At 62.4% G+C, this 25,682-nt stretch overlaps 2 protein-coding genes across 2 annotated transcripts; one reads left to right on the forward strand and one right to left on the reverse strand.

Annotated features, from left to right (window-relative positions):
- The first annotated feature begins 3,526 nt into the window (after positions 1-3,526).
- LOC137459920 (homeobox protein box-5-like) lies at positions 3,527-7,638 on the forward strand. Its single transcript, XM_068170604.1, is given in 5 exon segments — positions 3,527-3,883; positions 3,885-3,987; positions 5,722-5,915; positions 7,297-7,422; positions 7,424-7,638. Coding segments are annotated over 5 exon segments (741 nt in total). The 5' UTR covers positions 3,527-3,694; the 3' UTR covers positions 7,553-7,638.
- Positions 7,639-16,162: 8,524 nt separating this feature from the next.
- Positions 16,163-21,171, reverse strand: DLX3 (distal-less homeobox 3). The gene is given in 4 exon segments (XM_068170602.1): positions 16,163-18,027; positions 19,839-19,903; positions 19,906-20,028; positions 20,381-21,171. Coding segments are annotated over 4 exon segments (849 nt in total). The 5' UTR covers positions 20,700-21,171; the 3' UTR covers positions 16,163-17,685.
- Positions 21,172-25,682: the final 4,511 nt, after the last annotated feature.

Raw genomic sequence — 25,682 nt, forward strand, 5'->3', positions numbered from 1 at the left:
GTGCTGATGGTGACACTGATAGGGCAAGGGGTTGAAGCTGGAGCAGAGAAGAGACATCAAGAAGTTCCTTAGAAGTTCCTTACTCTGAGGCTGGGCAGACACTGGAATGCACTGCCCAGAGAAGCTGTGGACACCTCATGCCTAGAAGAGTTTGAGACCACCCTGCATGGGGCTCTAAGCAGCCTGGGGCTGGTGGGAGGTGTCCCTGCCCATGGCAGGGGGAGGGTTGGAACTGGAGGATCTCAAAGGTCTCTTCCAAACCATTCTGTGGTGCTGATGGTGACACTGATAGGGCAAGGGGTTGAAACTGGAGCAGGGGAGAGACATCTCTGAGGCTGGGCAGACACTGGAATGCACTGCCCAGAGAAGCTGTGGACACCTCCATCCCTGGAAGTGTTTGAGACCACCCTGCATGAGGCTCTAAGCAGCCTGGGGCTGGTGGGAGGTGTCCCTGCCCATGGCAGGGGGAGGGTTGGAACCGAAGGACCTCGAAGGTCCCTTCCAACCCAACCCAACCCATTCTGCACTTCTATGATTCCCAGGAAGGCAGCAGCATGGCTCCCACATGTCCCAACCAGCAGCAGCCAGCGTGTTCCCTGCCACCACATGGGCCTCAGCATGTGTCAGCACCTTCCAGCCCTGAGCCCAGGCCTCGCAGTTGGCTCCGAGCGTGGCCCTGATTTATTTGTTGGCTGCGATGAGCTCTGACGTCTTTGCTTTGGCAGCAGGTTGCTCCCCAGAGCCCCAGATCCTGCCCAGGCTCCTTGTTCTCTGCCCTCCCCAGCGCCAAGAAGGAGGGCTGGGAGCTTGACCCCTCCACGCAGGTGCCTGGGTGCCACCAAGGCCTGCCCCCCGAGGCGCTGGAGCCGGCAGGCAGCAGCCCCCTCCCCGCTGAGTGCCGGGCAGGGGGTGGGAGGTTGTTTTCTTTCCCCTCCCAGCCAGAAGGTTTGGTGCCAGCTTCTGACTCCATCCCCCAGGGGAAATGTGGAGCAGGATGTGCTGGTCCTGTGCCCTTCCTGGTGGGCATGGAGATGAGGTGGCCTCTTGGCACAGGGACGCTGAGGCTGACACCTGCAGGGCCCCCGACCCCAAAATCCTCCTGTGTGAGGCTGGTGTGAAGTCAGGGTGGAGGAGGAGGAAGAGGAGGAGGAGGAGAAGAGCTGCCTCTCATCTGATGTCACCTGATGAGTCCCATCTGATGGCACCTGCTTGGAGATTGCCCAAGCTGAGGGGATCCACTTGCTCCCCAGCCCCAGGACGTGGTGGGATCCCACCCTGGCATCAGCAATGGCACAGAGCTGCAGCACCTTGTCCCAGGGGGGAGTTTGACCCCGAGGGTCCTTCTCCTCCTGCCAGATGCCCCCCCCCAAAGACTCATGGGGACACCATTCTGCTGCCCCCAGCACAGGGACCTTGGCTCCTCTGCTGCAGAGGAGACATCTGGGGGGGGAGGGGGATCTAAATGCTGGATCTTTCTGATGCCCACTTGTAGCAGAGGGGTGGGAGAGCACAGGAGGTTTGGGAAGGGGGAGAAGGAGGGGGGACAGGACCCCTGAGCTCTCAACCCCCACCCCTGGGACCCTCCTTGCCACCATGGGCAGCCTCTGTGGAGCTTTGGCCCACACTTCACCCTCGCTGCATCCCTGGGGATGTCCCAGGCAGGGCTGGGGAACATCTGGATCTCTCCTCCTGCCTCTCTTGCCCTTGCTGCTTCCCACCCACCCCCCCTGGGGGGTTTTCCATGGTGACCCTTGGAGTTTGGTGGCCCAGGCAGAGGACAGCTTCTCCCACCCAGCTTTAGGGCTCCCATAGGATTTGGAGCCTATGTCATCCCTGAGGACAATCCCAAGGATGCTTTCCTGGGCTGGGGGGGGGAAGGTGGGGAGAGCTCAGGGCCTGCAGCCAGCTCTGAGGGGCTGGCCCCCGGGTCCAGCCGTGCTGGAAACGACCCTCTGGGTGTCATGAGGGGAGGCTGGGGTGGGGAAGGAGGGGAGATGCCATCAGCTCAGAGGGAGGTAGAGGTGGTCAGGTGGTTGTGCTGGGAGTCTGGGGCAGGCCATGGGCCCAGTGTGCCCTGGGGTTAGCCAGGAGCTGAGCTATTTATATCAGAGCTCCTGGCCCCTGCCCGTGGTGACTCAGAGCCGTGGCCGGGGCCAGATGGAAACATGTTTTGAAGATGCCCTAATGGGAGGGTGGGGACAAGGGACCCTCCCTGCCAGCATCCCCAGCTGCCTGTCCCCCTGCTCCCCCACCCCACCCCGAGCTGCTCCTCCCAGGCAAACCCCACGAGGGGGACACCTGGGACCTCGTGGCCAGGGCTTGGGTTGGCACAACCTCCCTGCCCCACAGTGTCACCCCAGGGGCCCCAAACCCAGACCCCAGCCAGGGCTTGAGGGAGAGCTGCGATGGCAGGAGGTGCAAAAGCAGGGCTCCAGCCAGCTGTCCCCAGAGGTGGTGGCAGTGTCCCCAGAGAGGGTGATAGCGTCCCCAAAGGGGTGATGCTGTCCTCAAAAGGGTGGTGGTGTCCCCAGAGGGGGTGGCAGTGTCCCCAGAGGGGGTGATGATGTCCCTAGAGATAGTGAGTGTCCCCAAAGGTGATGATGGTGTCCCCAGAGGGGGTGGCAGTGTCCCCAGAGATAGTGAGTGTCCCCAAAGGTGATGATGGTGTCCCCAGAGACAGTGACAGTGTCCCCAGAGGTGGTGATGGTGTCCCCAAAGGTGGTCACAACGTCCCCAAGCCCCCCGGGGGGTTTTTCTTCTCCCTGGCTTTGCCCTGGCTGGCAGCCGGGGCGGAGGCTGCAGGACAGTCGGGGGCCCCACACCCCCCCGCCGGGGTCAGGGCTCCCCGGGGCCGTGGGAGGGAGCAGCCGGGCAGGTCGGTGCCTGCCGCCGGGAGCGGGGCCCCGCGGGGCCCGGCTGCTGCTGACGCCAGGGGAAGGGGCCCCTGTCTGCCAGGGCGGGGTGACCGCGGGGCTCCCACCCCCCCTCACGGCACCCTGGGTGTCCTCCACCAGCACCCACGAGCGCGGGGACCGGGATGCGCTGGGCCCTGCCTGTCCCTCCCTCTGTCCGTCCCTCCCTCCCGTGCCCATCCTTCTCCCGTGCTGGCTGCGCCCCCTCGGCCCCCCGCCGGTGAGCTGAGCGCCAGCGGCCTCGGCCCTTCCGTGCCCAGGCTCTGTGCCCCGCCTGTGCCCCTCGATGGGACACATCCCGACGGGGCCGTGTGTGGAGGGAGTCACCACTCGCCCCCTGTGTCCCCTGCGGAGGAGGGGTCCCCGGGACCCCAAGTACAGATTCTAGAGCAGGGCCCTGTGGGTCAGGCCCAGCAGGGGACACTCAGCCAGGACACAGGGGGGGTCCAGGTGTCCCCCCGCAGGTCACCCCGGGGCTGGGACACAGGTAAGAGGGAACCCCCGGGTGGGGGGGGACACACAGAGAGAAGGGGCTGTCCTCAGGGTTGGACTACAGGGGGGACTGCCAAGGGGGGGAGGGGGTGTGGGGGGTACCCCGAGGGTGTGACGTCACCGTGGGCTTGGCTTGGCGGGGTGGGGCGGAGCGGGCAGGGGATCCCCGGGGCTCGGGGCCGCGGCGGCAGCGCGGAGCCCGTCGGGGGGCTGCGGGGCTCGGTGCGGCACTGCGGGCGCCGGGGGCTGCCCGGCCCGCCCCGGCCCTGCCCTGCCCACCCCACCCCACCATGACCATGAGCTCCGTAGCCGAAAGTCTGCTGGGACCCGACCCCTCGAAAGCTGCTTTCCTGGAACTCGCCCACCCCTCACCGCCTCATTACCCGCTCCACGGGCTCCATCCCACCGGCCACCCCCAGCACGACCCAGCGCCCTTCGCTTCCTACGGTCGACCCGGGCCCTACCCCTATTCCAGCGGTGCCCCCCCCGCCCCCTCACGGAGGTCCCTACCTGCCCTACCCGGCCCCCAGTTCTCAGCATCCCCCGTCCGGGCTGGCCCCCGGCAACCGGCTGCAGGACGCAGGTAAGGTGGGCTCGAGGTGCTGGGTGCCGCACAAACCTCCCCCCGCTCCATCCCCGGGCACTCACCCACCGGGCAGCGACCGGGAATTACCGGGAACCGTCGGGACGGAGCCGTCGGAAGCGCTTTGGGGCTGCGCCGGCGCTCCAGGGCAACGGGGATGAGGAGTCGGGGCCGGAGCTGGGGGGGAGAGCCCTGAGGAGACCCCCGAGGGTGTTGTGTGTCCCCCCCCACCCTGATCTCAGAGCGCCTGGAGCCCAGTGCGGAGGGGGAGCTGTGGGATTGCAAGAAACCCCCCGGGGATGGGGAGCATCAGAGCACTGCCTGCCCCCATCCTGCCCCCCGAGGCCCTCAGCTGCCCCCATCTTGTGTTCTGAGAGCCCCAACTGCCCCCCAACCTGCCCCCGAGGCCCTCAGCTGCCCCCATCTTGTGTTCTGAGAGCCCCAGCTGCCCCCATCCTGCCCCCTGAGACCCCTATCCCATCCCCTGAGATCCCCAACTGCCCACATTTTGCACCCTGAGACTCATATCCCTCCCCCTAAGAATCTTGGCTGCCTTCATCCTGCCCCCTGAGACAACCAGCTGGCTTCATCCCACCCTCTGAGACCCCCAACCGCCCTCATTCTGCACCCTCAGGCCCTTATCCCACCCTCTGAGACCCTCAGCTGCCCTCATTCTGCACTCTAAGATCCCCAGCTGCCCACATCCCACCCCCTGAGGCACCCAACTGCCCACATTCTGCACCCTAAGACATCCAGCCAGCCCTTCTGAGCCCCCCAGCTACCCACATCCTGCCCCCTGAGTCCTCCCCCTCCCAGGCTGGGCAGACTCTTTTCTCTGCCCCCACCACCAGCACGCTGCAGTCTCAGCTCCCTGCCCTGTCCCCTCCCCATTCCCCACAGTCTTCCCTAAAACCTGAGACAAGAAACTGGGAGCTGAGCTGCCCCATAGAGAAGCAGCCCCTGGGGTGCCCCAACGAGGGGCCCTGAGCCCCACTGAGCCCCCCCCCAGGCCTCGCTGGACCCTCCATCAACTCTGAAGGGCCCTGGCTGTGGCCAGAGCAGCCTGGTGGCAGAGGTACACAGACACCTTCACCACCGTGCCCCACACCCACCCAGGCCACCCCCCCTGCTGCTGAGCTGGGGACCACCTTGTCCCTGGTGCCACTCTGAGCCCCAGTGGGGTCTTGCCCCACAAGAACCACCCCAAGGATGCTCTAAGGGGAGCAAATGGTCCAGGATGGGGCCCCAGACCGCACAGCAAAAGGGAGCTTGGGGCTTGCCTCAGCCCAGGGGAGCAGTGTGCCCACAGCAAGAGCCCCTGGGGGTTGGGGGGGGGGGTCCTGTTCTGTTGCTCCCCCTCTATCACCCCATGGGGGCCTGCCCAGGCTCCCCATCGAGCCTGTGCCCTGTCCACTTTGGGGCTTGCTCAGTGCTATTGATCCATCCCTTCCTCCCTCCCTTCCTTCTCCTCCTGCTTCCCCTCTGCTTTACCCAGGGCTTAAACCAAACCAGCAGGTGTCCCCCACACACCCCCTCCCCACCCTGCTTCTCCCCTCCCCAACTTCCATAAAGCCAACCCAAGCTCCCATGAAGCCAAACCCACCACAGCCTCCCCCCCTCGACCCCCAGGGCCCCGCTGGGGCTGCTTTGGGGTTGGTTTGTTTGGGTTGGGGTTTTTTCTTCCCACCTCCCAGCAGGTCGATGTTAAATTTCTGCTCCTTTCCCCCTCCCCAGACCAGGAGAAGCCCCCGGCCCTCCCCAGCGGGGAGCTGCGCATCAACGGCAAGGGGAAGAAGCTGCGCAAGCCGCGCACCATCTACTCCAGCCTGCAGCTGCAAGCCCTCAACCAGCGCTTCCAGCAGACGCAGTACCTGGCGCTGCCCGAGCGAGCCGAGCTGGCTGCCCAGCTGGGGCTCACCCAGACCCAGGTACGACCCCTAAAGGGAGCAAGGGGATGCTGCTCGCCCTCAGGTTGCAGCGTTCAGGCTGCTCACATCCCCACCGCTGGCTGCTCCTCACCCCGAGGATGCACCCTCCGGGGGGGTTCATGCCCACTGCTGGCTGCTCCTCACCCTGAGGCTGCACCTTTTGGGGGGCTCATGCCCACTGCTGGCAGCTCCTCACCCTGAGGCTGCACCTTTTGGGGGGCTCATGCCCACTGCTGGCAGCTCCTCACCCTGAGGCTGCACCTTTTGGGGGGCTCATGCCCACTGCTGGCAGCTCCTCACCCTGAGGCTGCACCTTTTGGGGGGCTCATGCCCACCACTGGCAGCTCCTCAATCTGAGGTTGTGCCATTTGGGGGGGCTCATGCCCACCACTGGCAGCTCCTCACTCTGAGGCTGTGCCATTTGGGGGGGCTCATGCCCATCCCTACTCCTGAGGCTGTCCATGTTGGGGGGCTCAAGCCCATTACTGGCAGCTCCTCACCCTGAGGCTGTACCATTGGAGGGGGACTCCTCACCCCGAGGCTGCGCCATCTGGGGGGGCTCCTCACCTTGAGGTTGCACCATTTTGCGGGGGTGGGGGGCCTGTTCACGCCCATCTTTGCACCGGGAGTGACTCCGGATTAAGACTGCACCGCGGTGCTGGGGCGCAGCTGGCGCCGCGCCGAGGCGAGCTGTGCCACGGCGGGGAACTGGCGCCGGTGGGCCCCCAGGGCTCAGGTTTGGGGTGCTCCTGCTCACACCTCCCAGAGGCACTGGGACTTTCCCAGCCCCGGAGCCTGGCTGCTGGCCCGGCCGTGCCCGGCGCTGGGCGGCGGGACGGGGCGAGTGGGTTTTTGAAGGCGATGGGGAGAGACAGGCAGGCGGCAGCGGGTGCAGCCCGGAGCCAGGGGCGAAGCGAACTCATAAAGCTGGGGAAGAGGAGACAAGTGGGAACCTGCCGGCAGCGCGGGGGGAAGGACCGCGGGGAGGAATGAGCAGGGGCCACCACCCCACCGTGCCGCGCCGCGCCCCGACCCAGCCCCGGCACGACTCGGGGAGGAAGGGGGGGCACAGCCCGTGCTGGAAGTGGGGATGGGCAGGGGTTTGGGGGTCTTTTGGGGTTGGTTTCCATTTATTGCCTGCTCGTTTCGGCTCCCTCTGCCTCTGCCCACCCTCTCCTCCAGCTGCCCGTAGTGGAGCGGTGGTTCGGGGAGGGCTGGGCTCAGAGCTCGGTTTATCTCGCAGACCCCCACGCCAAATCCACTGCACCAACCCCCAGGAAAGATGCAAACTGTGGCAATGGGGAACCCCCGAGGGGTGAAGACTGGCCAGAGACCTCCCATCCTGCCCCCACTCAGCCCTCTCTCTCTCCCTGTCCCCCAGGTGAAGATCTGGTTCCAGAACAAGCGCTCCAAGTACAAGAAGATCATGAAGCAGGGCTCCAGCCTGCCCGACGGGGAGCACCTCCACACCACCACCACCTCCCTCTCCCCCTGCTCCCCCAACATCCCCCCCGCTCTGGGACATCCCCCTGCCGGGCAAAGGGCCCCCCCTGGCCCCCAGCAGCTACATCAACAGCTTTGGAGCCTGGTACCAGCCACATCCACAGGACACCATCCCCCGGGCTCCCATGATGTGACGCTGCCACGGCTCCAGCACCTACCACCTCCAGGAGGACCAGCAAGGAGGGGTGCAACCACCCCCCTCCAAGCGACTGTGGAGCCATGGGGGACCCCAGTGAATGGAGAAGGAGGAAGAAGAGGAGGAAGGTGACCACGGTCTGCAGGAACCTGGGGATCAGCTGCTCTGTCAGGGTCTGAAGCGAGGCAGCTCCAGCAGAGCCCAGCGCTCCCACCCTGGTGGGACAGGACTTGGCCTCCAGCAGAAGCCCTGGGACCCTCTGTTCATGGACACGGAGCTTGGGGTGTGGGGGACCCCAAGAGGGGCTGGGGAGTCCCCAGAAACGCCCAGCCTGGCTTTATTTATAAATACTGTCTGTTACTGTATGTGCCTCCCCCCCTCCCTCCCGCTCCCCCCTCTCCCCTTTATAAAGAGGCTGAACTCTTGTGAAGGACTTCATGGCTCCTCCATCCCTTCTGACTCCCTCTCTGTCCCCAGCTTCGGGGGACACACTGCTCCTCAGAGGCTGCCAAAGCTCCTGGGAGAACAGCCCCACGGGGCTGGGGGGCACGGGAGCAGGGGGCTGGGTCCCCCCCCCCCCCCCGCTCCCCCCAGCCCCAAACATCTGTGCAGGACCTGTCGCCTTTTCCAGGCTGTGCAGTGGGGATGCAATTATGGTAATTGTGGAGCTGGGCCCCTCGGTGAGGGGCTTCTCACCTCCTCCAGGGGTAATTATGGGCAATTTGGAGCTGTTGAAGATGCCTCCTTCCGTGGGGAGGGGAGAGGGAATTGGGGATGGGGGGAGGGAGACGTGGGGCAGGTCGGGTCTGGGGTTGCTGCCCCACGTCTCCATCCGCCCCTTAAATCCCTGCCCTTGGGAGTGAGAGCATTGGGGGACCTGGGGGGAGGGGGGGAAGAGTTTTTTCTCCTCCCTTTGTGCTTTGGGGAGGCCAAAACCAGGCTAGAAAAGACATTCTCATCATTTCCCACCTTTCCCAAGCCCTGCTCAGTGGTTGTCCCCCGTGGTGGGGGGCAAGACCCCCGCTGGAGTCCTTCCCCCAGCAGAGATTTGGTGCAGTGAGTCCCTCCCAAGGTTTTCTCCCCATGGCCTTCACTCCAGGTATTCCCACCTCTTATTCCCCCCTCTCCAAGGGGTCTCTTGGTGCCCTCAGGATGATGTATTCCATGCCAGCTGGCAAGGGCAGGGAGGGAGCAGTGCCAGGGTGCCACCCACAGCTCTGTCCTCTCTTTGGGGGACAGAATTTTTTCCCCACCCCTTGGCTCCCACCTGAGGAGGTCATTGGTAGGTGGCAGATGGGCAGGGCTGGAGGGCTGGGAGCATGGGAATGATGTGTCCCAGGGGGGCTGTCAGCTCTGGGTCCCAGGGGGGATTTCAGCTCTGGGTCCTAGGGGGGATTTCAGCTCTGGGTCCTAGGGGGGCTGGAATCTCTAGATCCCAGGGGGAATGGAATCTCTGGGTCCCAGGGGTGCTGTCAGCTCTGGGTCCCAGGGGGGATGGAATCTTTGGGTCCCAGGGGTGCTGTCAGCTCTGGGTCCCAGGGGGGATGGAATCTTTGGGTCCCAGGGGTGCTGTCAGCTCCGGGTCCCAGGGGGGCTGTCAGCTCTGGGTCCCAGGGGGTAATTCAGTTCTAGGTCCCAGGGGGGCTGTCAGCTCCGGGTCCCTGCTGGCAGCTGCAGGGCTGAACACGAGGCCTTGTTGCTCTGCCAGGTGGTTTGTGCCCTCAGCTGAGAGCTCTGGGGGGGTGCTGACCTCAGTGGGACACAGGCAAGGATGTCCCCAGCTGTGTCCTGTGGTGGCCATGGAGGTGTTGCAGCGGTGGCAGGTAGAGGGCATGGACCCCATGGGCTGGCTCAGCACCGTGGGGGACAGCATGGCTGGGACCTACTGCAGTGCACTCCCCAGGCACGGTTTGTGGTGCCCCCCTGCCCGGGGTGCCCAGGTGGGGATGGATCCAGCAGAAGCAGGGCAAAACTGGGTCTCTTTTCCTGCACTGCTGGGGCCCATCCCCACCAGCAAGGCTTTAGGGAGGATTTGCTGTGGCAGGAAGGAGAATGTGGGATGCAGGGAGGGGGAAGCCCAGCTCCTCACGGCGGGGGTTGGCCCTGGGCAGGGGCTTTGAGGCTGGAAGGGACAGAGTTCCTCGGGGAGTGACCCTCCAGCCCTGGGAAGGGGCTGAAGCACGGCGTGGTCCCAGCTGCAGAGGGTTCTTGGGAGGCTCAGGGGGCTGCTGTTGAGGAGCTGGGTGCTGAACACCCGTCCCAGCCCTTGTGCATTTCGGGGGTGACCTCCCTCAGAGCCCGTGGGGGGGGTCGGTGGAGGCTCAGCAGGGTGGGATGCCCGGCACGGGAAGGATCGGGTGGGCTGGGAGAAGCAGGAGGCAGAGGCCGCTCGGCTCTCCCGACAGATGTGCTGCCAAGGACCTGCAGCCAGAGCCACTCGCAGGTCCTGTCTTGCAGCAGCAGGGACGCAGCAGCCCTGGGCTCCTGGAGCCAGGATCGGGCCCGCCCGCTGCTGGGGGGGCAGCTGCTGGGGCAGCCGGTGCCCAGACCCCCCCGACCTTCACCCCTGGATGCCCTCCTGCCCCCCTCCTTCCCTGACACATGGCAGCAGGTCCCACTTAGGGCTAAGAAATTCCCTGGGCACCCAGGGGTGCCCCACTGCCACCTGCCTGCACTCAGGTCCTCCTCGGCACGATCCCGTGGGATGGGGGTGGGGATAGGGATGGGTCCTGCGTCCTGAGGAGGGGGTCTGGGGACTGGTTTGACCCTTTGCTCCTGGATAGTGACCCCTCTGTCCTCTGTGCACTGGGAGAGGGCATCGCTGGTTTCCTTCTGGCTCTTCTCCAGGCTGGCACCGCTGGCACTGCTCTTCTCCACTGGCCACAGGGGCCCTGGGGGGGGGGAAAACCCAAGAGCCCCCCCGACATCCCAGGGTGGTGGGGGTTAGCCCTCTGGGTGGGGGACATCCCCCTGGGTGACAGGGATGTCCCCAGGCTTCTCGAGGTCCCTCTCCCCTCCTGGCACCGTAAATCCAGCTGAGCCTCTTCAGACGGCCAGGGCAGGTGTGGGCACTGGGGGGCATTTCCTGTGCCCTTCCCAAGCAGGGCGATGGGACATGGCCCAGGGTGAGGCAGAGAGGTGCCCAGAGCCACCCAGAAGCATTTCTGCCTCGCTTTCCAGGGCTGAAAACGCTGAGACAGCCTTGGCAGGTGGCAGAGCCATGGGCTGGTAGCAGTGCTGTGGCTGCAGTGCTGTGGCTGCAGTGCCAAGGCTGGTGGCAATGCTGTGGCAGTGTTGTAGCAGGTGGCAGTGCCAAGGCTGGTGGCAGTGCCAAGGCTGGTGGCAGTGCCATGGCTGGTGGCAGTGCCATGGCTGGGGGTAGTGTTGTAGTACGTGGCAGTGCCCTGGCTGGTGGCAATGCTGTGGCTGGTGGTAGTGTTGTAGCAGGTGGCAGTGCCCTGTCTGGTGGCAGTGCTGTGGATGATGGCAGTGCCCTGGCTGGTGGCAGTGCCATGGCTGGTGGCAGTGTTGTAGCAGGTGGCAGTGCCATGGGCTGGTAGCAGTGCCCTGGCTGGTGGCAGTGCCGTGGCAGGCGGCAGTGTTATGGCTGGTGGCAGTGCCCTGTCTGGTGGCAGTGCCATGGCTGGTGGCAGTGCTGTGGCAGGTGGCACTGCCCTGGCTGCCCAGCGTTGCTCCTTGGCTCCAGCTGCCACGTGCTGGGTTAGCCAAGAGCCAGGGAGGGGATGGGGCCGTGGTGGATGCCAGGCCAGGCCGTGGGCAGGCTGCTGCCCCCACACTTTGTGCTGGCAGGGAGGTGACGCAAGCCGCTGGCAGCGGCGTGTTGCAACGGGCAGGAAACCTGTGCCCCACTGGCAGGGCTGTGTGCCAGGGGGCACAGGCCACTGCTGCCCTATGGTCTGGACCTAGAGGGGTTGGAAACCACATCTGAGCTCTCACCCTGCTCACAGCCCCTGGGGAGATGCCCTCCAAGGGGCTGGGTGTCCCCACCTTGGTGCTGTCTGGTGCCAGCCTCCGTGCCCGCTGCTGGCGGGGGGGAACTGGGAGAACTGGGGGAACTGGTGTGCTGAGGAGTGGCCATGGCACTGCTGGGAGGAGCAGGGTGATGGCCTCATCCTGGGGGGCTCCTGCCTCTGGCTCCCGGGCCTCATGCTGCTGCTGAGAGCACACCTGAGCGTCGGCCACCGGCAGGAGGGTTGAGCTTGGGCCTGGGGAGGGTCCTGCAGCCCTTTTCGGGAGGCTCTGGGGGTCTTGGCCAGCTGTGGGCTGGCAGAGCTGTGGGTGGCGCTGGCGACGAGCCCCCTCTGAGCTGCTGGAGGTGGGGCTGAGGAGCAGGGGGAAGGCAGGCAGGAGGGGCTGAAGCCAGCACTGCTGCAGCTCCTCGGGCAGGTGCAAGGGGCTCCGACGAGCTGCCCCCCCCCCAGCCTCTGCCTGCTGCAAGCCCCCGGCCACCCCCAGCTCCATGAGGTCTCTGGGACGTGCTCCGTGGCCAGGAGGGAGGAACGGGGACAAGAGGGCTGGGAGGGGGCTCCCTGAGCACCGTGCCCCATCCCTCGGGCACGGAGGGCTGTTGGCGCAGGCCGCCGGCTTCACCCAGCTCCCAGGCAGCGCTGGAGGGCAGCAGGATCGGCTCCTGGCTGCCAGCAGTGATGCACCAACATTTATATAACCCAGGCATATGTCATCCTCTCTCCTTCTTTTTATTCCCCTTTCCCTCCCCGCCCCCCCCTTGACAGCCTGGTAAATTAAAGCAAGGGAGAGAAAGAAAGGAAGAAATTCAAGCTAATAACCAAGGATGCCAGCGCCAGCTCCTGCCGCGCTTCTCACTCCGGGCAACGCCGCTCGGTTTCCTCCTCTCCCAAGCCGCCTCCTCCTCCTCCTCCTCGCTCTCCTGGCAGCCACCCCCTAATAACCCTTCGTGTCTCCAGCCTGTCTGCCCGCCCGCCGGCTCTGCGGTGGCTGCACCAGCTCCAGCCCCAACCCCCAACCCCCGACAAGCACAGGGCGGGCAGGGGGGCTGGCAGCACCCGCCTCGACCCTTTACAACTGACCCTGTCCGGGGGGTGTGACTAAAGGGGTCCAGCTGGCACGTTGGGGGCATGGGATGGGGAGCCAGGGGGTGCAACTGGCATGTTAGGGGCATGGGATGGGGAGCCAGGGGGTGCAACTGGCATGTTAGGGGCATGGGATGGGGATGGGAAGAAAAGAGGTGCAACTGGCATGTTAAGGGCATGGGATGGGGAGCCAGAGGGTCCAACTGGCATGTTAGGGGCATGGGATGGGGATGGGAAGAAAAGGGGTGCAACTGGCATGTTAAGGGCACAGGATGGGGAACCAGAGGGTGCAACTGGCATGTTAAGGGCATGGGATGGGGAGCCAGGGGGTGCAACTGGCATGTTAAGGGCATGGGATGGGGAGCCAGGGGGTGCAACTGGCATGTTAAGGGCACAGGATGGGGAACCAGAGAGTGCAACTGGCATGTTAGGGGCATGGGGTGGGTATGGAGAGCAAGGGGGGGTCCAACTGGCATGTTAGGGGCATGGGATGGGGACCCAGCAGGTCCAGCTGGCACGTTGAGGGCAGGGGATGGAGCTGGGCACCCAGCAGGTGCCGCACACGGTGGGGATGTGGGGACATTCCCACGGATGTGAGGTGTGAGGCTGACCCCCCCGTGGGCTTGGCTGTGGGCAGAGGGCACACGGGGACACCTCTGAGGGTGCTGGAAGGCGAATGAGTCCCAGCACGTCCGCGGATGGTGTGGAGGGACCGTCCCCAAAGTCCCCCCCCGGCCGGCAGCCGGTGCGGCTCCTCCCGTGCCATGGGAATGTGGTGCTGGGGACCAGATCCCCTGTCCCCGGCGTGGCTCAGTGGGGACAGCACTGGGGTGGGTGATGAGGCTTCAGCCCCCCCACCCTTTGCGGCTCTCCCGCCGTGGAACGATGCTGGGGACAGCAGGGCAGGGGGAGTGGTGCAGCGCACCCTGGGGCCCGGCCCTGTCACCGTCCCCCAGCCCCGTGTCTGGGAGGGATCTTTGGGTCACTTGTGCCCTCCTGGCTCCATCACACAGATGGAGAAAGTCACCGCCTCCTAAGCCCCGGTGGGGGGTCCTGCCCCCTGCCATCCCTCACTCGTAGGACGTCCCCAAACCCCTCCAGGGCTGCATGGCTGGAGAAGCCTCCTGGTCCCAGTAAAAAGAACAGGAGGGAAGCAGAAGGTTGCAGCAGTCAGGAGAAAACTTTGCAAGCCAGGAATAAAATCATCTCCCCCGCTCCCCCTCCAGATTCCCAACGACAAAATAAAAGAGTTGCAGGCTTTAACTCCTCACTTCTAAGCTGGGAAAGTCCTGGACTCCCCCAGAACCTCTCCAAAGCAGGGCTCAGGATGAATCCCTGTCCTTGAATCCCCCCAAAAAAATCACTTTCAGGCTTTTACTTCCCTTTTCCAAGCCAGAAACCTCCTGAACTCCCCCAAAATGTTCCAAATCAGAACTCGGGATGAATCCCTGTCCTTGACCCCCCCCAAACTAAATCAATTTCAGGCTTTAACTTCCCTTTCCCAAGCCAGAAACCTCCTGAACTCTCCCAAAATGTTTCCAAAGTAGGACTGGGGATGGATCCCTGTCCTTGACCCCCCCAAAAAAATCAATTTCAGGCTTTTATTTCCCTTTTCCAAGCCAGAAACTTCCTGAGCTCCCTGAAAATACCCCTAACCAGGGCTCAGGATGAATCCCTGTCCTTGAACCCCCAAACAAAATCAATTCCAGGCTTTAACTTCCCTTTCCCAAGCCAGAAACCTCCTGAGCTCCCCCAAAATATTTCCAAAGCAGGACTGGAGATGGATCCCTGTCCTTGACCCCCCTCAAACAAAACCAGTTGCAGGCTTTAATTCCCGATTTCCAAACGGGAAACCTCTTGAACCCCCTCCAAAAATATTCCCTAACCAGGACTCAGAGTGAATGCCTGTCCTTGACCCCCCTCAAACAAAATCAGTTGTAGGCTTTAACTCCCTTTTTCCAAGCCAGAAACCTCCTGAACTCCCCCAAAAACATCCCCAAAGTCGGACTGGGGACGGATCCCTGTCCTTGACCCCCCCCAAACAAAATCACTTTCAGGCTTTAACTTCCCCTGTCCAAGCTAGAAACCTCCTGAACTCCCCCCAGTTATTCCCTAACCAGGACTCGGGATGAATACCTCTTCTCGACCCCTCCTCCCCCCCCCCCCCCCCCCCCCCCCAACAAAAATCAGTTGCAGGCTTTAATTCCCTTTTTCCAAGCCTGAAAACTTCTGAACTCTCTCTAAATGGTCTCAAAGCAGAACTCGGGATGAATCCCTCTCCTTGACCCCCCCCCGAGCAAAATCAGCTGTAGGCTTTAATTCCCTTTTCCAAGCAAGATACCTCCTGAACCCCCCTCAAATATTCCCAAACCAAGACTCGGGATGGATCTCTGTCCTTGACCCCCCCCGAACAAAATCAGCTGTAGGCTTTAATTCCCTTTTTCCAAGCCAGAAACCTTCTGAACCCTCCCAAATATTCCCAGACCAGGACTCGGGATGAATCCCTATCCTTGACCCACCCCCCGAACAAAATCAGCTGTAGGCTTTAATTCCCTTTTTCCAAGCCAGAAGCCTCCTGAACCCCCCCAAATATTCCCAAACCAGGACTCGGGATGAATCCCTATCCTTGACACCCCCCCCGAACAAAATCAGCTGTAGGCTTTAACTTCCCTTTTCCAAGCCAGAAACCTCCTGAACTCCCCCCCCACACCCCCCAAAAAAAATCATCCCAAAGCAGAACTCGGCGCCGATCTCCGTCCCCAACCCCTCCGAATCAAACCCCAACCGATCGCGTTTGGGTTTAAACCCTTTCCAAGCTGGAAAACTTCCCGAACTTCCCCCTCCCCCCCCGCCCCGGCGCGCAAAAACCTCCCCGAAAATGACGTTCGGAGCTTTGGAGCTCAGAAAGGGGTGGGGGTTTTGGGGGCTTTTTTTGGGGGGGCGGGGGGGGTTAATTATGATTAACATTCAGAGCCCCACTTCTGGCCCGGGAGAGAACAGCAAGCGGCGGACTCGCCCTCATCTTGGCGAGGCGAGGAGCGGACGGGGACGAGGAGGGTCGGGGACGAGGAGGATCGGGGACGAGGGGGTGGCGGCGGCGGCGGCAGCGGGGTTGTTGTTGGGGGCGGGGGGGGGGCGGATGTTGAGATCCCTTCAAACCCAATCAAGAAGCGAAACAAAAGAAGCGGAGCGAAAGCAGCTCGGGTTTGGATCAGCTTTATACAAACAAACCTCTTATGTACACTCTAGGGTTTTTTTTTGCTGTTGTTGCTGGTCGCGTTTCCCCCCCCGCCCCCCCCCCCCCATTCCCCACTCCCCCCCCCCCCTCCCCCGACCCCCTTCCACCCCCTATTTATAGAAGGCAACATAAATAAGACCCGCGGGACTGTACAAAGCCAGGCTAAAACGCCGCCGCCCCCCATCCCGCGATCGCCGCTCTTAAAAAAATAGCATTCTCTTAAAAAACAGGCAAGGAAATGGGGGGGGGGGGGGAAGTGGAGGGGGAGGTCTATTATTTTTTTTTTTTTCCTTTAAAATGCTTCGATTTCATTAAAAAATACAACCAAGAAAAGAAAGAATTCTGCTTCCCTCCCCGGAGGCTTTCAAGGCGCCGCTCGGAACCGGCCCCCGGTTCGCGCTCCTTAAAAACAAAATCCCCACCCCCAAAAAAATAACTTAAAAGTCGCTCCCAAAATGTTTAAATATTAAAATAGGGTTTGGTTTGTTGTTTGTTTTTTTTTTTCTCTCTCCCCCTCCCCCCTGTTTTTGTTTGCTCCTTTTGGGGTCGTTTTGGTTTAAGTTCGTTTTAAATAACCACCTGAGCGTCGTCCCGGGAAGATTTCGCTCAGCGAGCTGAGACCACCGGGCTCGGGCTTGGGCTCCCGGGGGTTTTGTGCCAGCGGAGTGTCTGTCGGAGGCCTCCCCGGAGCCATCTCGGGGCCTGGATTGCAGGGGCCAGTCCGTTGGAGTTTTGGGGGGGTGGCGATCCCCGGGTTTCGGGTGCCAGCCGCCGCCTTTCGGGTGCAAAATCCTCACGCTTCAGGCGTTAATCCCCCGCCTTTTGGGCGCTACTCTCCGGGTCTTAGCCGTCGATCCCTGGATTTCAAGTGCTGCCAGCCGACCCCCCCGACCCCCACCCCCACCCGCCCCGATTTCGTTTCGTGAGTCCCCAGGTTTTGGGTGCCGGTTCCTGGCTTTCAGGCGTCGTTCCCTGCGTCGCAGGTGCCAGTCCCTGGGTTTCAGGCGGCGGTCCCCGGGTTTTGAGGGCCGGTTTCAGGCGCCAATCCCCGGGTTTCAGGTGCCAGTCTCTGGACTTCGATCGACGTTCCCTGGATTTCCGGCGCCAGTCCCTGGATTCCGGGGGCAAATCCTTGGATTTCAAGTGCTCGTCCTCCGCTTCTGGGTGCCAGGCCCTGGATTTCGGGGGCCACAAGAGCAAAGCGCGCTCCGTTCCTTCAGCATCGGCGATGGTCACCCACACACCACGACGCCACATCCTCCATCCCGGCCGGGCTCTGGGTGCTCTGGGTGCTCCGGGTGCCCCTCCCGGCTCCCCTGGGTCCCTTTTGTACCCCTCCCGCATGCCCACTCGTGCTCTGGAGGGTGTCACGGTGTGGGGCAGCCCATCCCTACGGGGTGGGAAGTGAAGCAGTGAAGCTCCAGCGAGGGACCCCCCCCCTACCCGCCTTGAGCCGTGGCTCTTCGAGGGTTGTTTAAATTGAGGGGATGATGGAAAAAAGAGGGGGGAAAAAATAGAGGGGGGAAAAAAAAAGAAGAATAATTCTAATAATTCACCATTTTTTCCTCGCTGCCCTGGGCTGGGGGACAAAGGAGTTTAACCCTTTGCAGTCCTCTTGTTCCTGAGATGAGCCGGGAGAGGAGAATATAGAAGTGTTTATCTAGGGGGGCGGGGGGGCTGTACGTGGGTGTCCTCGGTTTTGTTGGAGAAAAAAAAAGAAGGAAAAAGAAAAACAAAACCAAAAAGTAGAGGAGGGGGCGGGAGGGGGGAAAAAAAGGAGACAAAGGAATTCTGCCAGAGTCTCTCAGTTCCCTTCGGTTGTTAATAGACGGAGCCGGTGTTGGGAGGAGGCCCCGGGGAGGTGTGATGCATTGTGGCGGCCGGAGGCGGTTGGTGGGGTCCGTGGGGTCCGCTGAGGGTCTGGGGGTGATACCAGGGGTTGTGCTCCTCCAAAAATCCCGGGGAAGAGCTGTAAGGAAGCGGCTGCGGGAGCGGGGTCCTGCCCGGCGCGCTGCCGTGCGAGTTACTGTCCCAGACGGCGGGGGAAGGGGGGGAGTTGCAGGCCATGGAGTCGCTGTTGTTGGGGCTGTGCTCCAGGGGCACCTCGCCGTTCTTGTAGAGCTTCTTGAACTTGGAGCGACGGTTCTGGAACCAGATCTTCACCTGGCAGGGAAGGGAGAGGGGTCAGAGCCCCGCCACCCGAAGCCCAACAGGTCGAACTGGGAGCTTGAAGGGGAAGCTGGGTCGAGGAGGATGCGGGGGCTATGGGAAGGGACAATGGACAGGGGTGGCACACTGCACCCAGGACAGGGGTGTCATGGGGACCCCACAGACAGGATGCAATGGGGCATGGGTGGCACGGACACCCCAGGCTTAGATGCAACATCAGAAGGCACCTGGGTGTCGTGGGCACCTCTGCCACACGATGCAGTATTGGCAGGGCCAAGGGGCATGGGCGCCTCAGACACCCCAGACACAGGATGCAAGGTGAAAAGGGACAAGAGGGTGTCCCAGGGAGCTTGGACACGCTGTGCGCCACGAGAAAGCACCCAGGACGTGAGTGCTGTGGGGACCTCGGACACACCATGCACCACGGGAAGGCACCCGAGACGTGGGTGTCGCAGGGGACCTGGACATAGGTGTCGTGGGAAGCCCTCCTGGGGACATGGGCACGGCAGAAAGCCCGGCACAGCGTGACACCAGGCTGTCACACCACGACACCAGCCTGTCACAGCGTGGCACCAGGCTGTCACGCCAGGCGTCGGGAGCGTCGCTGGTACCGGCTGAGGCGTCGGCGCGGACGCCCTTGGGGAAGGGGCGTGGGGGGGAGGGGGCGGTGGTTGTCACCCAAACAGGATGTCCCTCTGGGAGCGGGTGACGCGCTCCGTCAGCCCTTTGCCGAGTGTCCCCGATTGCTTCATCGTTGCCCAAGGGAGGAGGAGGAAGGCTGGGTGCTGGGGAGCGCCGCGCCAAGGGCGGCACAAGGGCGCCGGCCCGCAGGCAGGGTGGGTGCCGGGGACGGGATGGGGCGCGGGGGAGTCGGGCGCTGCAGTGGCGGCGGTGACAACCCCCACGCCAGCAGATCGCCCGGGACGAGCTGTCCCCGCGCCAGGCAAAGCCCAGAAGTTGGGGTTAGCCCCAAAGCTGGGTGTTACTTGGGGACAAACCCGTGGTGCCCAGTCCTGCTCTTCCAGTCCGGCCTAAACTGCCAGCCCAAGCGCTGGGTCCCTGCAGAGGGCCTGTGGCTCCTTGTCTCCAAAGCCCTAAATCCCCAGATCCCTTCTTTCCGCCTGGACCTGGAGTGCCGGGAGGACGGACCCAAAGGGAGCCCCCGAAGAACCAAATCTGGGGAGCAGAGCCCAGCTTCCAAGAGCCCACGCTCCGTCTGGACTTGGGGTCAAGTCCTGCCGCCAGCACGGGGTGTCCTGAGCACCCCAACATTGCCAACCACCCGACCCAAGCGCCCCATCCTGAGCACCCTGTCCTGGGCAAGCTCGTCCTGAGCAACCCCATTCCAAGCACCCTGTGCTGAGCCTGGGATTTCATGCCCTGCGTTGCCGTGAGGCCGGGTGTGTTCCTTGTCCCAGGGCGCTGCACCGGGGTAGAACTCCAGCCCAGATCCTACTGGCAACTTTGGGATGCACCTGGGGCTGGAGGGAGGGAGATAAGCCCTGAAACGTGAGGAGCAGGGCAGGGCTGGGGTCTGTCCTCTCTCTCCGCTCCTTCCCTCCTCCTCACCTTTTCCTTTCGCTTCGTACAGGGAAACCTGCCAGCACAGACCCGGACACCAAGAAGCAAAGTGGGGATCGCCCGTCCCCCAGGGACCCCCAAACTCCTCCTCCAACCCCTCCGTTCACCTGCGTTTTGAAAGGGAGGGGAGAGAGGGGGGAACTCCACTTCCCCTTCCTGCCGACCCCTCCTGCCCGTGGCTGGGGATTGGGGTGAGGTGGAGCGCGGAGGTGCTCAGCCCTTACCTGGGTCTGGGTGAGCCCCAACTGGGCAGCCAGCTCGGCCCGTTCGGGCAGTGCCAGGTACTGGCTTTCTGGAAGCGGCGCTGCAGGGCTGCCAGCTGGTAGCTGGAGTAGATGGTGCGGGGCTTGCGGATCTTCTTGGGCTTCCCGTTGACCATCCGCACCTCCGGCTCCGGCTCCTCCTTCACCGACACTGGGCAGAGAGCGGAGCTGTGAGCTGCGTGACGGTCCCACCACAGACACCTCCTCCGCCCCCCCCCTTCCCTCCTCCTGCCGCCCCCCGCCCCAAAGCCGAGGGTCATCCCTGGCTGGCCGCATCCCGCCTAGCTCCATCCCACCCACCCCCACTCCCCTTCCCCCCGCCAGCAGCACCGGGGATCGCCGGAGGAGGTTGAGCTCCGCTCCGAACAACACCCCCCCGGCCCTCCCGCACCGACCCGCGGGGGGACACTTCAGAGCGATGCAACTTCACCACGCTCCCCGAGGACCACCCCGGGATCTGGTGGGGGGATCTGGGACCCCCCTTTTCTCCGCACCACCCTTACCTGCTTCTTGGGCTGGGAGCTGCTGATCCCTGAAGTGGCTGTACTGGCGGTAGGAAGGGCTGTAGGAGTAGTCGGATTTGGGCGAGTAGGTGCCGGGGGTGCCGATGCCGTTGAGGTTGAACTGGTGGTAGGGATAGTGGCTGACGGGCTGGCTGTAGGACTGGCCCGAGTAGTAGTCATGCTGTCCGGTGTAGTAGCCCAGGTCGGTGACGGAGGACTCCGGCAGGGTGGGAGAGTCCTTGGAAGCTGCATGGCAGCTCAGCGAGCCCGAGAGGTCGGTCAGGATGCTGGAGAGCTTCTTGTCGAAGGAGCCGCTCATCGCTGGCGCTGGGGAGCGGGGGGAAGCTGCCCGCCTCGGCTTGAGGACCCCCCTCCCCAACCCGACGGCTCTGCCTACCGAGGCGTCAAGGCCCTGGAGGTGCCCCCAGAGCCGGCTCCTCCACACCAGCTCTTGCGAAGAGCAACCGAGAGACTGTGCCCAAACCTCCAGCCCCGGCCGCCTGCTTAAAGCCTTTAATTAGGGAGCAGGGCAGGGTGGGTGCGCATTCCGATTGGCTCCAGAAATATTGCCTGGGAGGCAAAATAGGCTCCTGCCTCCTCTCCCTCTGTGTGTTAGGGTGGGTTTTTTTTTTCCTTCTTCTTCTTCTCCTTCTTCTTTTTTTCCTCTTTTTTTTTTTTCCCCCTTCCTTTTTTTTTCCTCCTTTTTTTTGTTTTCTCGCCGCGGTTTTTTCCCTCTCATTTTGTTCCTCTTTTCTTTTTTACCCTTCCTTCTTTTTTTTTACCTCGTTTTTCTTTCCCTCTTCCTCCCCTTCCTTTTTTTCTTTCCCTGTTTCCCCTTCCTTCTTTATCCCCCCCCCCCTTATTCCTTCCCCTGTTTTCTTTCCCTCTTCTCCCCTCATCCTTTTTTCTTTTCCTGTTTTCCTTCCCTCTTTTTCCCTTCCTTTTTCCTTCCTGTTTTCTTACCCTGTTTCCCCCCCTTCTTCTTCCCCCTTCTTTCTGTCCTTCTTCCCCCCTCTTATTTATTTCCCTCTTTTTCTTTTCCTTCTTTTTCCTTTCCCACTTTAAAAGTCTCTTTTCTCTCTCTCCTCCCTCTCTTTGCTTTCCCTCTTTTTTTTTCCTCTTTTGTTTCCTCTTTTATTTCCCTCTTAATCTTTTCCTTCTTTTACATTTCCCACTTTTAAAAGTTTTTTTTCCTCTCCTTTCTCCTTTTTTCTTTCCCTCTTTTTCTTTTCTCTCCCTCTTCCCCCTCCCCTTTTAGTTTTTTCTCCTCTTTTTCTTTTCCCTCTTTTTTTCTTTCCCCCTCCCCCTTCTTTCCCTCTCTCTCGAAGCAACAAAGAGCAGGTGAAGGAAAGAAAAGGAATAAACAAAGATTGTAGGCTCCTGGCTGCAGTAGAAGGGGTGGGAAAGGGGAAGGGGGGGGGAGGACAAAAAATGGGGAGGGGGCTGGCAGTGGCCGCTGGGGATGCCGGGGAATTTGGATTGGGACTTTTTAGCAAAGGCATTGGTGCCCCCCTGGGGACTCTGAGTGCTAAGGGAGGGATTTGGAGAAGGAGGAAGAGAGGGAGGCTGGGTTAGGGGGTAGGATAGGTCCAAGTTTGGGGGGGTGTGGGGGGTGTTTAAGGGCCCCCCTCCCCAGCTTCCATCTTCACCCAGCAGTTACCAGTGTCGCCCAGAGCAAGACCATTCCCCCCAGCTTCCTGGAGCAGGGGACTGCCAAGTGCCCCAAAGCTTAACATCCTCCACCTGCCCCGTGGGGACCTCGAAGTGGTGACGAGCCCTGACTCTGTGGGGGCTGCAACCCCCCGCTTGGGGCCCTATTCCCTCCTCCCACCCCGACTCAGGCTCCTCCTGACTCCTCCACTGTCCTAAAAGCTCCCAGCAGCATCACCCAGCCCAGGGCCCCACGCCAGGCTCTGCCACCCCCTCACCAACTCACAGAGCTGTCCCCAGCCACCTCCTCCACCCAGCACCAGGAGGGGAGGGAGCTGTGGGAGGGGGCCTTTTATTTGGGTGGGGTAGGGGACTCAGACTCTGCTGGCAGATCCTGACCCCCGGAAGGGGTTGGGGGGGCTGGAAGTGGGGGGCTGGGAGCGGAATCTTAACCCTGGCCGTGGCTTTGTCCACGCTCTCCGCTGTGTTTCCTCTGTGTCATGTGTCCGCCCCCCCCAGCCTGGGGTTGTCCCCACCCAGCCTCCCGCCTCCAAGCCCGCGCAGTGTGGTGCAAATGCTCCACCTGCCGGCCACAGCGGGGAACTGCGCCGCTCTCTTGGCTCTCGGTTCGAGTCTCGGGACCCCCACCAGAGGTGGAAGCGTGGACTCGAGCACAGGAGTGATCTGGAATGGGAATGGGATAGGGGTAGGGATACATGGGAATGAAACTAGGACTAGGAAAGGGATAGGGGTGGTTAGGAATAGAGAGAGAGATAACAATGGAATAACAACAGGAACAGGGAAAGTAATAGGGATAAGAATAGGAATAGGGATAAGGATGGGAGTGAATAGGAATGGAATAAGGCTAGAGATAGCAGTAAATAGCAGTGGAATACAAAGGGAATAGGAATAGAGGTAGAAATTAATAGCAATAGGAACAGGGATAGGAATAGGAATGGAATAGGGATAGGGATAGGAATGGACTAAGGATAGGGATATCAACAAATAGGAATGGAATAAGCATACAGATAGGGATGGGAATGATAGGGATAAGGACAGGGATAGGAATAAATAAGAATGTAATAGGGATAAAGATAGAAATGAGAATGGAATAAGGATAAGGGTAGGAATGAAACTGAGTAAGAAGAGGAATAAGGCTAGGAAGAGGAATAGGAATGGAAATTAGCAGTAGAAACAGAAATGGATGGGAACAGGGCTGGAAACGAGCAGGACTGGGCAGAACTGGAGGTGAGCTCCAGAGAGAAGCAGCCAGGCCAAGGCAGGAGGGTGGCCCAGGCAGGAGGGTGGCCCAGGAGCTGTCTGGGGAGCCTGAAAAATCAGACCCCCGCCATGGGAAATGCAATTTGGGATTGGAGGAATTAATTGAGAGGGGCCAGAACTGTCTGGGACAAGCCCGGACCGGCCGCCTGCCTCTGCCTGGAGCGTTCCCAAAGTCCCGGGGAAGCCGCCGGGACGTCCCCAAGGTCCCCCAGCACGGCTGTCCCTCCAGCCGGACCGTCACCAGGGCTGGCTCCTGCTGGGAGAGGGAGAGGGCTTCTCCAGCAGGAAAAGCCGGTTCGAGAGCTGCAGACCGGGCTGCGAGGAGGGAGCAGGTCGGTGCAGTCCTGAACCAGTTTGGGACTGGGAGGCACTGGTGCCTCCAGCTGCCCCGGGCTTCTCGGCCAGGCTGCTGCTCGGTTCGTGGATGGGGTGGGGGGGAACGACACGAACTGGGGCGTGGGGGTGGGTCTGGTTTGGGAGAACTGGGACGGGGAGGGTGGCACAAGTCGCTGTACTGGGGCACCCAGGGGTCTCTGAGAGGAGAGGTGTGGGGGGGGGTTGAGTCGGGGGACAGAGCTGATCACACGGGACAAGCCAACACCCCCCCAACCCCCCCACCCTATGTGTCCCTACCGGACTGAAGAGGCTCCTTCACAATGTCCCCCACGAGGATGGGAGCGCCTCCAGCTGTGCCCCCCACAAGACTGAGGGGGTGTTCCCTTGACTGCAAGCCCCCTCGCAGCCCGGCAGTGCCCCCGGAGGGGTCCTTTATGTCCCAAATCCTGCGGGAAGTAAGGCCAGCAGACTGTCCCCCGCCCCCCCCGGAGCATCCTTGGGAGGACAGTGGCACCTAGTGGCCTTCTTGGGCCACGACACCCTCTTGGGGGCCATGTCACGCCCCCCCCCTTTGGCTGCTGACCTCCTTCTCTGGGTGCTGACCCCCACCTCGGGTGCTGACCCCTCACCTTGGGTGCCAGCCAAGGCCACAGGGTGAGCCCCTGGAACCCGCGAGAGGCCAGGGGGCACAGATAGATCCACTGCACCCCAAAATGTCCCCAAGCGGGGTAGGGTGGCTTAGCCATCTGGCCAGGGGCACTTCGCCCTCGTGCTCAGGGATGCGGCACCTGCCAGAGAGAAATGGGGGGGTGGCAGGTGGTGGGGCTGCGACTGGGACCAGTCTGTGCTGGAGGACCTCAGGACGGGGACAGGGGACGGGGGTACCAGAGACAGGGACAGAGCATGGGGTACCAGGGACAGGGGATGGGGGTACCAGAGACAGGGACAGAGCATGGGGTACCAGGGACAGGGGATGGGGGTACCAGGGACAGGGGATGGGGTACCAGGGACAAGGACAGAGCATGGGGGTACCAGGGACAGGGGATGGGGTACCAGGGACAGGGACAGGGGATGGGGTACCAGGGACAGGGGATGGGGCACAGGGCAACAGTGGACAAAGGAATAAGGAATGGGGGGGACAAAGGAGAGAGGGTAAAGGAGCAAGAGGATGAGGGGCAAGGGATGAGGGGACAAGGGGAAAAGGGATGTGGGACAGGGAATGGAAACAAGGGACAAGAGAACAAGGAATGGGGGACAAGCGACAAAGGACAAGGGGACAAGGGACGGGGACGAAGGGGCAGGGAGACCAAGGCGACAAGGGACGCGGGACAGAAGTCAAGGGGACAGGGGACACGGGACAGAGGACAAGGGGACAGAGCCCCCTGCCAGAGCCGTGCGCCGGCACGGCTGCCCTTGGGACCGTCCCCTGTGCCGTCACTCTTTCCAGCGACACAGCGCAGCGCAGGAGCTGTGCCGGGGGTACGTCGGGGCGGGGGACACAGGACATCCTGCAGCCCCCACCCCCCTACCCTCCACCTCCCGTTTCCTGGCACGGGCGGGTGTGGTGCGATGGCTCCCGGTGACCTTTGCCTGGCGTGGAGGCCATGGCGGCCACCACCGCCACCTCCCCGGGAAGGAAGCGGTGATGCTGCGGCGTCCCACGGGGACAATGCGGTGGCCCCGCGTTACCCACCCTGCCTCCTGGCCCTGGCCCCACTCCTGGGGTCCAGCCTTGATCTCCGCTGACCCCGCTCAGGGTGGGGGTCTGCCCCTCCAGCCTCCCCCTGTACCCAGCCCCTGGGGACCCTCCAGGTGCCACCCACCGGTGTCACAGCTCCGAGCACGCACCCGCGGCAGGGCTCCTAGCCTAGGGGGTTCCATCCTGGTCCCACCTTGGGGGTTTCTATCGCGGCTGCCCCCATGCTGGGAGGGGGTGTCCCATCCTGGGGGGAATCACTCCCCATGGCGAGGGGGGGGACACCCATCCTGGGGTCCCATCCAGGAGGAAGATCCTATCTTGGGGGATCCCCTCCCA

This window comes from Melanerpes formicivorus, unplaced genomic scaffold (genome assembly GCF_026170545.1).
Source record: "Melanerpes formicivorus ecotype bairdi unplaced genomic scaffold, bMelFor1.0.p_v2 SCAF_457, whole genome shotgun sequence".
Taxonomy (NCBI): Eukaryota; Metazoa; Chordata; class Aves; order Piciformes; family Picidae; genus Melanerpes; species Melanerpes formicivorus.